General features: G+C 36.7%; 1 protein-coding gene and 1 pseudogene across 3 annotated transcripts in view; both read right to left on the bottom strand.

Moving 5' to 3' along the window:
* The window catches only part of TMEM168 (transmembrane protein 168), a 40,607-nt gene extending 30,956 nt beyond the window's left edge, over positions 1-9,651 (bottom strand). Inside the window, exons 1-2 of one of the 3 annotated variants that reach the window (XM_016138068.2) lie at positions 9,539-9,651; positions 3,686-4,942 (exon numbers count right to left, since the gene is read on the bottom strand). In XM_016138068.2, coding sequence (XP_015993554.1) covers positions 3,686-4,813 — 1,128 coding nt within the window. In that variant the 5' untranslated portion in view covers positions 4,814-4,942; positions 9,539-9,651. Of the gene's footprint in view, positions 1-3,685; positions 4,943-9,063; positions 9,150-9,170; positions 9,394-9,538 lie in introns of those variants that run through there. The other 2 variants (XM_016138067.2, XM_016138069.2) reach the window with 2 other exon arrangements.
* Positions 9,652-15,928: 6,277 nt separating this feature from the next.
* Positions 15,929-16,047, bottom strand: LOC118611196 (annotated as a pseudogene).
* Positions 16,048-16,647: the final 600 nt, after the last annotated feature.

The raw sequence follows: 16,647 nt of genomic DNA, 5'->3' as shown, positions 1-16,647 counted from the left end.
AATGAGAAAAAGCCTATTTTGGGAAATTAAGTTCTAAGATACAATTGTGCTCTATGAGGCAGATTATCTCATGTTTTTGTTTGGCTTTACTTCTCTGGTAGTAAAATGAATTCATCTGACTTCCTAAAATATAATTAAAAAAAAAAATGCCCACTAAGTCATGAACTCAATAAAACCCACCATCCTACATTCTCGTCTGATCCCTTCAATCTCTTTTAACATTTTTTTTTTAACATTTTTAGACTATCCACCATGTTCAGAACATTCTTAAACTCTATATTTCATCAATTTATTTCTCTTTATATTTTACTTCTCAAGATCTATCAGTTTTTCCCTTGATTATTCTTAGTCTTATTCTTAGCACAGAATTTCCCTATCACCTTAGTTTAGGCCTTTATCTTTTCCTCCTAGTTTCTTGATTTCAATCTATCTCTTTCACTGAATCTATCTATGACTGACTAAACTGGTCTACTTAAAAGGCTTCTTTTAGTTCATTTTTTTTCTTGTCACATTGGGTCTGCCACATCCAATTGGCAGAAGTTTTTCCAGTGGAAATCCACTGAAGGATACTTTAATGGGGAAAATCAGTTTAGTACTTGAGTATTACACCCACAGAAATGTGAAAAATGGGCTTAGATTATATTAAGAAACTAATCAGTATCGATATCATTTTGGAATGATTAAGCAAAAACAGTTCGATTAAAAAAAAAAAAGTTAAAACCTAATTTAAAGAATTTGAGATAGCCCTTAAAAGTTACTTGGATTAATAGTGATGATTTATGCCCAAAATAGTCCTGGCCTCAAAAAGCTTCTAAGTTTTTGCCTTTCGCTATTATTATTTTCTGATACTTTCATCAGTCCAAAGGGTTAGAACTTGTACAAATAAAATTAAACTTTAAAAAATTTAATTGCCTTAAAGACACAACACCTATAGGCAGTAGTTACCAAATGGCAACTAGTTGGAGAATGCAGACAAAACTCAAGTAGATTCACGTTAATCTTGAACAGTTAAATTAATACTTTGCTAGTCAATGGGTGTACTTCTGATCAGGAGTTTCTGCATCACCATTAAGATTTTTATAAATGCAGAATTTCATGTTCTCCCCCAAAATCACTTTATTCCAATCTCCAGAATTTTAATAAGATCCCCCAAGTGATTCCTCTGTATATTAAAGTTTGAGAAGCACTGGCCTAGAATGGGAGTTGGCAAACTTTTTCTGAAAGAGTCAGGTAGTATTTTAGGCTTTGTAGACCATTATGTTTCTGTAACTACTCAACTGTTTATCGCAATTATTTAAAAAAGATCACTTATATTAAGAAGGTATAATAATTAAAGATGTATAGACACTTATGAATGGAGATCCAAAATATGAGGCAAGAATATGACAAGATTGAAAGGAGAAATACACAATTTAGCAATTATTATGGAGATTTTTAACATTCCTCTCAGTATTGGCAGAATTAGACAGAATATCAGCAAGGATATAGATACATGTACACCACCAACAACCAACCTGATCAACAACAATGAATACTCATTCTTTTCAAATGAACAGGATGTATTCTCCAGAATAAAACACATGCCAGGCCATAAAACAAGTCTGAATAAATGACTAAAATAATTTAAAATATGTTTTCTAATTACATGGAATTAAATTATACATCAGTAACAGAAAGAGAAATATGGGAAATCCCCCAATTATATTACACAATAAACTTTTAAACACTCTATAGGTCAAAGAAGAAATTTCATGGGAAATCAGAAAATATCTCGAGACAGCACAGTACTAGCATAAGGACATGGATCAATGGAACAAAAAAGAAAGTTCAGAAATTAAGTCTTACATTTATATTTAATTGATTCTAGACAAAGGCATCAAGGCAATTCAACAGGGGAGAGGGTAACTTTTTCAACAAATGGTGCTGGAACAATTAGAAAGCCATATTTTTTTTAAAAAAATAGACCCTTACCTCATGTCATAAACAAAAATCAACTCAAAATAGATCATACACCTAAATGTAAAAGCTAAAACAATAAAACTACTATGAGAAAAAAATCTTTGTGACCTAGGGTTGAGTGAAGATTTCTTAGATATGATACTAAAAACACAGTTCATATAAAATATCTGATAAACTGGCCTTCATAAAATTAAAAACTTATACTCTTCAAAAGGTATCACTGAGAGAAAAAGATAACATTGAGAGAAAACATTTCCAAATCACATATCTCATAAAAAGCTTGTATCTATAACATAAAAAGAACATTTAAAATTCAAAAATAAGATGACAACACAATTTAATGGGCACAAGGTTTGAATATTCAATAACTGAGATAAATGGATGACTAAGACACATATTAATAGATACTCAATGTCATTAGAAACACACAAATTAAAACCACAATGAGATACTGCTCCACACCTAAATTGAAAGGCATTCTCAAGGAGATCGACTTTAAGAAAGAGTAGAATGGAAGGTGAAAAACTGAAAATTGATTTTCTTAAAATTTTCTGCTGACATACTCCTTGGAAAGCTTTTGTGTGTCTCCAGTGGCATCCATACTATATTCGAAGACCACCAGTAAAAAGAGAAACAAAAAAACCCCACAAGAATTTGTTGACTTAGAAAATACTTGGTTAATAGGATTTGTTGATTTGGAAAGGTGTCAAGTATGAATGAGGCTAATTTGGAAATCAAAAAGTAGGACTGGGAAAGGAGCTAATAAGGAGAAGAGGAAGAACTCTTGTTAGTTTCCCACCTTCTCCATCGTCATCATTCTCATAGTCCTTAGCACTGGCAAGTAAAGTGAGGAAGATATCCTCAAGCAACACTCACAATGTTTTCATTATTTGGTTATTTGGTTGACTCCCACACAGGCTGCCACCTAGGCAAGTCTCCATATCACCCTTCAAATACTCACATCTAGAAATTATTCTGCAGCAATTAACTGGTGCGAAGTAGAGAATTGCACCAAGCTCAGTTAGCATTCCTTTATGTCCTACATCTCAATCTGTTGTACTCTAGTTAGAGCATTTGTAACACTGTAATAATTCTTTGTTTACATGCCTGCCTAGACCCCCTCCCACTAGACTGTGTCAAAAATAGAGACATTCCTTCCTAATTTTTTCTTTCTTAGAAGAGTCTCTGATCTGTAATTAGATACTTGATACACTGTTATGTATCCAAGCACCTTTTATTTAAATTTTTAGAGAAATGGCTATGTAAAAGAAATGTACTGTAGTGAGGAGATCAGTAGACTAGATAGAAGCTCGGTGACCTGGTTCTGGCTATTACAAGTGACTCTGGAATGTCTTCTCTGGCTTTCAGTTTCCTCATGTGTAAAATGACAGGATTAAAGTACAATCTCTAAGCACTCTTCGAATGTCAATATTCTGTAAGAATCTTTAATCTATGATTGCTTCGTTAATGAACAACCAGAAGGTAGGCGGGTACATCACATGTTGAGTATTCCTAACATTTAGTACTGCTCTGCTAAAGATCAAACTAAATTATCCTATCAATATTCATTCAGTACTTCAATTCCTTGAACAAAATTAAATAAGCAACAAAAACTAATCTCCTTTAGAAATCAGGAAATTGACCTTTCAATTTCAATAATTTAACACTTGAAGCAAACATTTAATCATACATCACAAGCACAGACATAATAAAACTATATGCTTACCTGCCAGGAAACTGCTCCCAAAATCGCTGTTGCAAGAAGACTAAAAAAAACTAACTGCTCTGAAATTAAGCAAAAATGGCGCATCCCTTTGGATGCCATGATTCTATCGAGGCTATTGTTATCTACTCTGTGGGTAGAATATACTTTATGACAGTCATTTAATTTGGTATGGAATCCCCAAAGAGTTAAAAGAAAAATAATATGGCAAATCATCCAGAAAATTCCAAAAATGGAAAAGCCTGGTATTACAAAATACCAGAGATGAGTGTCTCTAAGTTTAAATGCTGAAAGAATAAAAAATGTAAACTCAATCATTCCAGCAAAAATGACCGAAAGTCTTCTGCAAATTCTTCCACGGTACAAAAAGGGTTTCCACCTCTCAGTCACCGAAAGTCCACTAAAATAAATATCAAGGAAAGGATCAGTTATCAGACAAATAAAAAAACATGCAAAAGCAATTGGATTTTGGGGTGTTTCCAATGAGGAGAAAAACAATAAGACTACAAAAATAACTAAGTTTGGAATGGCTAGGAAAGATTTCATTCTCAGGTCAATAATCAGCATGGCCAAAGCTACAACAAGTAAAATGATACTCAGAGACTTCTCCACCAACATAGTTGTGCTGGCAATGGCAAATCCAACAAGTTCCAGAAATTCAACTGTAGTTAGTAAAGTGGGTCGATGATGGACGTAACCAGAAATTCTCTCCACCAAAGTGCACAATATCCTTAATACTATGGAAGTTAGAAGCAAATATTTGGTTGATTCTTCTTTCACATCATTTTTAAAGAATGAATTATCAAGAAAGCATAGGAGTCCAAGCAAGAATCCAAACCAAAGATTGGAGAGACTCAAACTTGCTGCTTCCATTGAAAAATAATAATAGAGTATGCTGGCAATTCCAAGAACAAAAAGACCAAGAATGAATATTACCAAAATTAAGGAATTTGCTGTTTTTTCCCATCTTACATAAAGACCTAAGCATATAGCAACCAGTAAATTGATTCTAGCTAAATAGCCAAGATAACGCACTGAAGAATGCATGTTCACTTCTTTGTTTACTTCTTCCAGTCTTGTCATTGCTAAATAGAGACAATGACTAAAGCAGTAACGCAATGATTTACACATGTAATCTGGCAATTTGGGCTTTCTTCCCACGTTACAAAAATTAAGTGCTTGTATTTCATCCGGCAAATCACATTTATCTGTAACTCCTATTTTAGCATTTTCTCTGGTGGAATTTTTCTTTATAGTGATCTGAAAAGAAGAAAAAAAAATTTCAACATTAATTTTATGTAATTTACCTTTCACATGCAGCTTATTCATACAAAATAATAAGTGAGAAGTAAAGTTTCTTCAGAATCCCAGTTTAAAACCTGACTTGAATGTGTCTTAATGATAACTGTTTCTGGCTTAAAAACTCAGTAGTTTATTTAAACCAAAAAGAATGTGCTTTCTACTCATCATATGCTAAGGTTGTATGACTAAATTATCAACAATGAAACTTTTTCCGGAGGTGGTAAGGAATTAGCCTAATTAAACAGCATGCAAATAAGACAAAGTCAACTTAGACTGTAGCAGATGGATTTGGCACAATGAAAAGCTTCTCAGGTTTTAAATACAACTGAGAAACTTCATCATTACCTCTAATTTGAAAAGCACCAGTGTCCACAAAAGCGATCATTACTACTTGCCTAAAATTCTCTACATCTTTTTACAAGGTAGCTCTAAAATGCTCTAAAGTCTTAGTCTTTACATAGTTTAACTAACAAATTTACTAGAAGCAAAATTTGACTGTGTTACTCAGTCCCTAAAGTTGATCCATAATCTCCCTGTACTTTTATCTCTACTAAATTACTTTGATTATCAAACCTATCTCTGTAGCAAACCAATCCCTGACCTTTATAGGCAAAATCGCAAAGTTGAAATGTTAACCAATAGTTAGTAATAATTTTACCTTAAAAAAAGTTACCATAATGATTATTTGTTAAAGAACCCAGATGATTGTTTCAACCTTAAGTGTACCTCCCACCCCCTGCAAGTTGTAGTTAAAACATGACAGTGGTCTAAAAATGATTTAACTATCTGCTAGATAATTCTTCAAAATTTCAGAAGAAAGGATCCATACAAAGGTTCTTGGTCACATTGAATATCTATGGAGAATTCAACCAGATAAAAATTCAAAAAGTAGCTATCTTGTGATCAGCTTATTTATACTTTCTTAATAGCAGGAGACTAAAAAAAAGACCCAAAAGAAACATGAGATAAGCTGGAATTAACCCTTAATTACCCATTTGGCTAAAGAACATCACTGGGTGACAACTCTGGGATATGTGGGAGATTCCACTAATTCTACTTCTAACTTTACTAATTCTACTTCTACATATTCAACAAATACATTCTTTAATAGCTGAATCTATTTAATTAGCTCAGTATTGTAACTGATTTTTCTCAATTATATTTTCGATCATTTCTTACTTAAGGTTACCACACACCTCTACATCAAATGTCTTCCATGTATATTTTGGCTTTATCTTTTTATTTAAGTATGAGAAACTGATAAAATATAGATGGCAGTGCATTTTTTTTTAACATCACTCCTATGTGGTGTTATATAATTATTCAACAAGTATGTTGGAATATATATCCTCAAACGGTTGATGGTACAGTCTGAGTTCAGATGAATGAACACTGCTGGAGAAAAAAAAAAAAATTACACACTAAGGTAAATGGTTGTCACTTAACCACAGACATCCTTCCGTGTTTCTCTGGTCAATACTCTCTTCCATTTTGTGACTATCCAAACCTCTCTTTCCTATCTTCATGTCTCTGAAACCCACTTCCATTCTCACCAGATGACTTTGCCTACAAAATCAGAAGGGAATTTGGGTTTCCAGCACCACAAACCCACCTCTACCTATATCTCCTAATACAACAAAAGAAAGATGTTCTTTGCCTATCAGAGGCTAAATTTTTCAGCCATGCTAAGTATCCCTTCCCCTTTGTCTTTTTCAGAACTTCATACTCTCGCCTCTCTCCAAACTCCCACTCTTCTCCAATAGAATTTAAACACTGGCAAAGCTCTCTTCAAAAATACCAAAAAACAAAAACAAAAAAACCGAGAAACAGAAACAACCAAACAAAAACTATCCTCACCCAACCTCATCTCCTCTTCCAGGTTCAACTTTCTGTATTTTTGACAGCTAATATTCGATTGCTTTATTTTTCACACCACTAAAACTGTGGTTCCCACCACACAATAAACAGCTTTGCCAAATTCTGAAATGGCTTTTAAGTTCCTAAATCCAATGGGTACTTTTCACTCATTATACTGCACATCTTCGAACGACTTTTGATATCGTTGACTCCTCTCACCCTCTCACCTTCTGAAACCTACCCATCCTTTAAGCTTCCAAAGACCAGTCTCCAGATTTTCTTCCTAACTATTGGTCTCTCCTTCTTAGTCTCCTTGCATGCTGTTCATTCTCAATCCAATCTTCTAATGTTCGATCCTAAGCAACCTTTTCTCTTACTACCTATTTTCTATGAGCAATCTCATCTTTTTCCATCTCTTCAATTATCTCTCCCTAAGTCCACACACACATATGTTAATCTACTTGATACAAATAAAAGCACCAGCTCAGTTCTTCACTGTTAATAGAGATAAAAACCTAGAAAAAAGTAAATGAAAACATGTAAATAATAAAATACAGCACATCCATATGATGTAATATATGCAGCCATTCTTCTGAACCAAATGAACATGGTGGAATATTTTTTTTAAATGGCTAATTTACTAAAGTCTTTTCCCATTCTGACATTTTTCAAAATAATGAGCCTGAATTAGAGAGAATTATGATCCTTTTCAATTGATCTGCTATCGCTGGGGAATTAATTACTCGAGAGGCAGGTAAAAATGGATCTCAAAAAGAGTCAGTCTACACACGGGAAAACTTAACTAATGCCTGCCAGAATCTGTTTCATAAAACCCATATACTCCTCTGAGCTGCTTCTTCTTCATCACCTACATTTAATCCTCTCCAAGTACTGTCGACTCTTCTTCCTATACACCTCTTGAATATTTATACTTCTTTCCATCCCCAAGGTCACAATCTCAATTTTGGCCACCACTGTCTCATGCCTGACCATCTCCCTGTATCCACTCTTGCCTTTCTCCAATTAGGGCCATTTTTAAAACCAAAGTTTGTCACTTCACTCTACTATGTAAAACCCTCCAATGGCTTCCCATCACCCTTAGCAATCACGTTTAAACTTAAAATGCCTTATAAGATACTCTGTGTTAGACATGAATAACTCTCTGCCCTCATGAATGCCCTCTTGAACTTTGTATTCCAGCCATGTTGACCTTTCATTTCTGAACTGCACCAATGCTATTCCCTCTCCAAGGGCATTCCCACTCCTCCTTCAGACCCCACTCCAGTTCTCACACCAAGCTCACTCCTACTCTTTAGGTCTCAGCTTAAGTCGTTTTCTTAAGGAGATCACCCCTAGCCCATTTATATGATCCCTGTACTTCCTCTATAATAGTAAAATATTGATCACTTGTTTGCATATCCCACTAGATCACAAAGTCTCTGAAAATTTGTCTTCAATACTATATGCCCAGGGTCTAGCACAAAGTCTGGTATGAAGTAGGTATTTAACAAATATTTGTTTTAGAAATAAAGACAAATTAAGAAATACTTACACTTAATAACAATGCCAGTCACTGGACATTTATTAATATGCGAAAAGAATAAACAATTTCCCCAATATCCCAGAGCTAATAAGTAGGAGAGCTAAGGGAGAGAACATAAATTTCCAGATTGTTTCTCTCTCGGCCTTATTCCAGCCCTGACTTAATTCATCCAAAGTCCTCTAAATCAGTAAGTTCCCTTCCATGCCCTATCTCTATTGAATGGCTCACCAGAGAATACACTATATCATCTGCATCATCTTTCAAATCAGAAACTATTTCCGTCCTATCGGGAAAGTGTCAAAAGCTGAAAGAATCAAACTGAGCAGCCAGGGGCGGGGAATTCCAGTGCTTCAGTTCTATGAATTCATAACTGCCTGAGCCCATCTCATAAGCGAAGAATGGTGCCTCAACTATTAAATCCCTCAGCAATAGGGCAGTAACAGCAATTCTTGTATTCCGCCTCCTAACAAGATGTGGGAAGTCCGAGAAGGAACCTGGCAGTTCTTGATCACCACTCCACTTTGGTAGAATACGAACACGACCCGGCGTCCAGCTAAATGAGGACATGATGACGGATATGGAAAGCTGCACCTCCCCCCTCCAACTTCCCCCACCGGCCCCGGACCCCTTTTCATTCTCCAAGCCCCACCGTCAATCTCTCTCGCGGTAAGTATCCTACCCCTGGAAGCCGGCTAGATGGAGCTTGAGGACCAGACCACGGGGAGCCCTGGGCGGTGTCCGTGCCCAGGGCTCGCCGTCCTGCTGTTTACCCGCTAACTCCCCTACCTGACTAGGCCGCTGCCAACGCTTTCTTAATCTTCAGAATCGGCTCTGGCGGCAACGCAGTAAAAGGAGGGCCCTAAGGGCTGGGCCTACGACTCGAAACGGGGTGGTGGCTGGCCAGGGTGGGGATGTGGTCTTGGGCCCGAGGCTGTACGCACTAGCACAGGCCAGTCCTTTTGGTAACTTTCTCCATAACCCGCCGAGCCACCGCCACCATGTTCCTGCCGCCTAATCCGCGACGGTACGGAACGCCGCCGGGGTCAAACTGCGCGGCGCGCTTCCTCCTAGAGGCTCGGCCCCCTTCCCACCAAACTCGCAGCGCAGGCGAAAAAGGCAGGTGTCTCCCAAGCTATGGGAACGCGATACCCCACCTAGGGCGCAGGTCCGTCGCCTTTCGAGACCTGAGATCAGCAGCGGAGAACAGGGAGTCGGAAGGCCATGAAGGACCAGACCGGTAGTGTCCATCAAGCGTCTAGGTCGCCGCCTCGCGCTGGACCGAAACGGGTAGGACGGGCAGGACTGCAACACGTGGACTGTAAATACTGCAGGAGGCTTTGCTGCCCTTTAATGTCTTTCGTATAATATATGGCTTTGTGTCTAAATAAAGCCCAGGCTCCTTACGCTTGCCTTCAAAGCCCTTCTCTCTTTTTTAAATTAAGACTCCGTTTACTATACCGCCCTGGTCTTTCCTCCACCGACAACGCCCACCTCCGACCTACTCCATTATCCCCGAATTCCCCATCTCTTATACGTTCACCAGCCTCGAATACTGAGGGTTCTTAAAGTCCAGAGGTGATTCTAATTTGTATTCTGAGCACGCTAAATAAATGTAAGGAGATGATACGGAGGCAGCATTTCACAGCAGCAGTGGAGCAGGATGGTCTTGGGGTTTGAGTCCTGGTTCCTCCCCTTCCTTACGTGCGACCTCGCGTTTTCCATCTAAAATATGGTAACAGAAACTTTTTCGCAAACTTGTTGTGAACATTCAGTGAAACCTTTTTTTTTTTTTTCCTGGCATGAGGTGGGCCCTCCAAAAAGTATGAATTCCCCTTCCCTCTTTGAGAAGCCCTGCTTGCTTTCCTACCTTCTATCCCTACCATTGTTTTCTGTTTATAGCTCTTAGGTAGGTCAATTAATCTCTCTGAACCCCAATTTCCTCCTATGTAAATGGATGCTCATAAATACCTACCTTACAGGGTTGTAGGAATTAGATGATATATGTAAAAAAAAAAAATCCTTAAAGCCTTGAGATGGTTTATCCCTTTTAGTATTAAGCTCAAAATCCTTAAAAACGTACAGACAAGTTGTTGTGTAGTCTGGCCCCTTTTCATGCCCAGTTTGATTTTCCACCACACTCCCCCAACTCTGTGGACCCCGCCTGCTTTCATTTTCTCAATTACAGGGACATGTAAATGTTTGTTCACCATTAATGGGCAGAGCATAGTGCCTGTTAATACAGTTGGCACTTAAATATTGGTTTAAAAAAGTAGGCCTTCAGCAATCACTAGTTCTCTCCTCCTACTTATTTTCTATTAGTGTTATCTATATATTTGTCCTATCTCTCCTAATAGAGTGTGAATTTCTGCATTTTCATTTAATAGATGTTGAGGGTGGAGTTGGGCAGTGCATCTATAGTGATGAAGCACTTTCAGACTCAGATCCCTAATATGTAAATTAAAAGTTTGAATTAGATTGTCTTCAGACTCCTATCTAACTCTAAATGCAATTACTACCCAATTTCCAAATCTGTAATTCTGGATCTGTGGGAAACACAGTGTCAATATCCAATTACCTGCTCGATGTTTCTACTTGAATACATTGTCATCACTTCTAATTCAACTTGCTTTTAATGGACATTTACCTTTTTTTTCTCTTTTTTTTTTTTTTTTTTCATTTCTACCACCTGAACCCCTCTTCTATGTTTGGAGAATTCCTTACCTTGGAATCTGTTGGCCGAAACTGGAATGCGAAGGACTTGATTAGCCAATAATGTCCACCAGATGGAAGCTATTGACTCAAAAATGGCACAGAAAACTGCTCTATGGTTAACTGCAGGAGCATAGCAAAGTAGGCTCCTAGCATAGAATTGAAAATAGTTCTAGTGGTGGAATCGGCAGCCAGTATTAGTGATTCAGTGATTTGAGATGCCTGTTTATGATGATGGGAACCACAGACCCCTCTCCCATCATCTCTATCGTCTTGTTATTGTTTGTACTTTCTGGCCATGCAGGTCCAAGCCTCAGTTTCTAGCAATGTTCTGAGCTACCCAATATCCTCTAATAAATTTTTTTCTTGCTTAAATCAGCTACAGGTGTTTTATTTTCCTCAGCACTAATACCTCATTAAAACAGTGCTTTTTCATCTTTCTCAAACATGATTTTGTGACTTTGAAACCATTTTTGATGCTTGTTGTCTTGTCAGTATACTTTTTTAAAAATTAAAAATTTGATTACAGTTGACATACAATGTTTATTAGTTTCAGGTGTACAATAGTGATTACACATTTATATAACTTATGAAGTGATCAACCCATAAGTCTAGTACCCATCTGTTATCAGTATACTTTAGAATAGTTCAGTGAGATGTGTATGTGTTTGACCTAACTTTAATCTGCAGATTCTGGGGTGGGTAATTAGCAATCTCTACTATAAAGCAATCTCTACTAATCAGTAATCTCTACTACAAAGTTGAATATACAAGTGCTTCCAATATAAGTAAATCTGCACTAGAGGTATGTAATAGTATAAAAGATTAGAAATAATTTGTCATTGTGGAAATAACAGGTGTTCAAGATTTGTGGCTGGCTAGAATATTGTATAGGCCCTTTTGTCCTTGCATAAATGTAGTATAAAACATTGTTGACTATAGCAGACTAACACCTTCCAGATTGGCTCCCTGAATGTAGACTGCTGTTTGGTACTTTCTCACAAAATATTGTTTGTGTACTGTTTTTATGCTTGCTTGTTGATAAATATTTGCATAGTAGCATTAAAGCAGAGACTTGTTTTCACCGTAGACATTACCAAGTAGCAAGGTAGGAGACAGGTAGCTCTCATCAATCTTTAGTTGTTGAAGGCTACCAGTATTTACTGGAAAAACTTGACAATTGTGAAGGCCAGGTGTTCATTTTCACCTACCATATTTTTTTGCATTTATTATTTCCTTTCAATTTCCATTGCCACTACCCTAGTTGAGGTCCTAATACCTAAATTACTTCAGTAACTTCTATGCTGGTCATCTTGATATCACCTTCACCCCAGACTAATCAATGCATCACACTGGCCCTCTGATACACTCTTAGCACCAATTCTTGGATTAAAACCAAGTGACTTCTTCTACAGGCTACAGAATAAAGTCTAAACTCAGTCTGGTTCATGAGGCCCTCCAGGACACAATCAAAACCCCCTTTGCTGGGCACTATTTAATCTCAAACTAAAAATATCAGGGTCAGTTCCTGATATCTGGCACACTCACAGCCAAATACCAGGTTATAAAACAGCCACCTGGGAAGCACTTCAGTGACAGGAGATTTCAAGCATAGTTATCAATGGGAGTGTCAAGATCCTAATAGCAGGAACAACCATTCCTCAAGACTTACTTTTATGAAGACAAGGTCTTCCAGGCCAGGAATTTCTCCCAGAGGAGTTATTTCAGGCTAAGAACATCTGTTGAAAATATAATCACAATTTTAAAAATTAAAAAATAGAGAAATGGATGATTCTATCATACATTTCAGTCCTCTGTGGCAGGGAGTCGCAGGTGACTCTTACATTATTTCTTCATATCTTCTTGCTTGTTTTCCTCCTACTTTCAATTCTTAATTCCTGTTAAGAGCTAAACCAACAGATTTTCTTTCCATAGATGATCTGGATCTGCTGGACCTAATTCCTTATTATTTCTACTCAAAACTTTGAGATTACAAGGTGCTTTCACCTATACCGTGTAATTAAGTCTTTAAAAAAACAGTGATGTAAATATTTTCATCGCTATTTCACTGACAGAGCAACCAAGGTTAAAAGACTGTTCCAGAGCAGGCAATTAAACCTTTCTTTTAGGTTCATGTCCTAGACCATCAAGTGCAACTTTCTAAATATTCCCCTCCCTCGGGGAACACAGGCATTTCAGTTTCACTACTGCTGTTCACAGTAAGAGAAAAGGTTACAGTGTCGAATGCTGGTATAATTAGAATCATCTGGAAGATTTTTAATCTATTCCCAGACCCAGGCCCTGCCTAGATCAATTAAATTAAAGTCTCCTCTGGAGTAAGGTAGATTGTGTGTTTTTAAAGACTTTCCCTGCTCTGCTCCCCAGTGATTCTAATATGAAGAAAGAGTTGAGAACCACTGAGTTATTACTTTCATTATTGCAGCGATTCTCCATGTGTGGCCCCTAGACCAGATGCATCAGCATCACCTGGAAACTATTTAGAAATGCAAATTATCAGGCTCTACCCCTAGATCCACTGAATCAGAAACACTAAAGGTAGAGCCCAGATTTTAGGATTAGGTTCAGATGTGTATGACAGAAAACTCAGTGGCTTAATAGCAGTTTATTTTTCTGTCTTGTAAAAGTCTAGACCTAGGTGTTCCAGAACAGATATGGTGCTCCTTAGTATTAAAGATCCTAACTTCTTCTTTGTTGTACTTCCACTAAGGACATGACATCTTTGTAGTTGAAGATGGCTACTTGATTTCCAGCTATCGCTTCTGAACTCCAATCAACAGAAAGGAAAAAGTACAAGAAGCAAATGTACTCCCCACGCCCCCACTTTAATGACACTTCTTGGAAGTTATATAAGATACTTCAGTTTATATTACATTGATCTCTATTTAGTATTTACAGAGTCTGGGAAAAGTGGTAAGTTTCTGAGTGGCCAAATACCCATCAAAAATCAGAGTTCTCTTTCTGAGAAAGATGGGAGAATAAATAACGGATGAAAACAAGCAGTTTTTGTCAGAGCTTAACAAACTCTTTCTCTCTACCTCCCAAATTCTTAAGATAATAAATGTCATTATTGTTTGAAGAACTTGGGTTTGCTATTTTAACTGATGCACCTTATTTTATTAGCCTTTCCACTGTAATGAAATGGCAAATATTTCCTTATATGGCTGAATCATGATTTATTTATTTATTTATTTATTTATTTTTTGCTATCAAAAATAATACACTGATGAGCACTTTGGCTCACTGAACTTGTGATTTATTGCATTTCTGGTTATCATTTTGGAATAGATTCATAAATAGGTTAAAGAATATGAACATATTTAAGACTCTTAATTCATACTTCTGATTTTCTTGCCTGAGAGGAACCATTTTGTGTTCTCACTTGCCACATCCAGCAAATGGTAAATCCTGCCATGTCCAGTGCAGCTCTGGAAAATTTACCTGAGTGGGAACGGTGGGAGATTAAGAAAAGACAGAAAGCTAGGATCAGGAGGTCCACTGTCCACTGATGGTTGAGCAGTGGCAGTTTTAGTTTTGCAAGCTGCTTTTATACAAGAACATACAATTGCTGGCATAAGCAGTTTCTTTAAGGCATAGCAATACTGTTTCTTCTACTTCTCCAAAGCCACATCTTATCATAACTTTCACTTGTTTTTCTGCCTGCAGCTACATTTGTACTTTCTTGTTCTCAGAAGCAATTTGTGGAGGCCAGGCAACCCTTAATTGTCCTTGCAGAGTGCAAGGACCTTGTCAGTTTACAATACGCTCTGCACACACACTGTCAGTGAATTACAGTTTGCCTTAAGTTTTTTTTTTTTTTTTTTTTTTTAGTAATTTTCCTTTTAACATTTTGAAAATAATGCTGTCGTCTTGCAATCATCTAAAGATGCTGATGAAAAGTGTGATGCCAATTTGATTACCTTTGTAGGTAATGTTTTTAATTGTTTAAGAAAACTGTATTTTTATTTAGCAATCATTTTTTATTGAAAGATTCTAATCATTCTTACATTCTGGAAAAATATTGCCCATTATTTTATCTAGTATTTCCTTTTGTTCTCTTTTCTCTATTCTCTTATGTGGAACTCCTATTTCTAATATATATTGAAATTGTATCTACACTTCATGTTTCTTTCATATTTTTTACCTCCCCCCACTTTTTTGTGCTGTTTTCTGGAAGAATTATCTAGTTCGATATCACAGCTACTAATTTACTACTCAGGCTATTAAAAAAAAAATTCCCTCAGCCTTTCTTTTTTAATTTCTTTTTCCCCCTTGAAAGATCTATTACTATGTTATAACCTATTTCTTATTTGATGGCATTTCCCTTCTTTGAGAATATTCAACATACATGTTTTAAGTTATTCCAAATACTCATTTTACTGTATGGGTCCCAGGCCTGGCTGATCCCAGGTCTGGCTGTGATCTAGGCTTGCAGCTAGGAATAGGACCCCAGATTTAGAATGTTACATTAGTGTAGTAGGGTGCCTGCACCTCAAATATGTAAACATAATTCAGTTTATTGTATTACACATGTGTGACTGAATGCCACTATTGTACTCTGATATATGTAGACCCCATGTGGTCCCCTGGGGAGCAGAAGAAGAGCAGAAAGGGAACATAGAAGTTTAATAAAACTCACCTGTACAACTGTCTGATTCTCTTGACTTTTTAATGAGAAAATATTTGACTCCCTTTTCAATTTTTTCCCTGACAGTCCTTTTCTACTTTGTATTATACTTTTCATGTATGTATTTTGTCTTTCCTATAAGGAAAGACATCTTGAAGGCATAATATATATAATTTTTTTTTTTTTTAAATGCCTACAGCACCTGGTCTTCCTAGGTAGTCTCCCATCCAAGTACTAACCAGGCCCAACCCTGCTTAGCTTCTGACATCAGAAGAGATCAGGCAAGTTCAGGGTGGCATGGCTGTAAACTATGATTTATCTTGATAGCAGAATTTGGTAAGTAAAAGAATGCCTTGCACAGTGTAATGCAAATACTTATATCTTATTTAACTTTACTTCCTCACAGCATCATATACATAGTGCCCAATTTTTATGAAACTAGTTTCAAAAAGATATACTCATTCAGTTACATTGATTAGGCAACCCAGGTAATGTGGTGAATGAGCATAAGCTTTGAAATCAGATAGACCTAAGTTGTATTCTGGCTGAGCCACTTTTCTAATTCTATAACTTTAGACAATGGCTTAACATTTCAAAGATTCGGTTTCCTCACTAGTACAATTGTGATAATAGTACTTCGAAGACTTTTTGAGAGGATAAAAGTGAGACAATGTTCTGTTTACTTAGCATCTAAGACCTGATAGATAATAGTTACTTAATAAATGATAATTGTTATTATGACTACTGAAAGGACTTTAGAACTGAATGGTATTTTCCACATATATATCTTTTGCATTGCTCCAGTCATTTTCTAGGCTGTTGTCATGTCAAAAGGGGCTACCAAGTCTCCAATTTGTCCTTGTATTCAACCTCTGTAGTACCATAACTTTAGTTGATAGATTCAGACAA

Source organism: Rousettus aegyptiacus, unplaced genomic scaffold (genome assembly GCF_014176215.1).
Source record: "Rousettus aegyptiacus isolate mRouAeg1 unplaced genomic scaffold, mRouAeg1.p scaffold_m13_p_13, whole genome shotgun sequence".
In the NCBI taxonomy this organism is placed as follows: Eukaryota; Metazoa; Chordata; class Mammalia; order Chiroptera; family Pteropodidae; genus Rousettus; species Rousettus aegyptiacus.
Note: the sequence above shows the minus strand (reverse complement) of the source record. Positions and strands in the feature narration are given on the sequence as shown.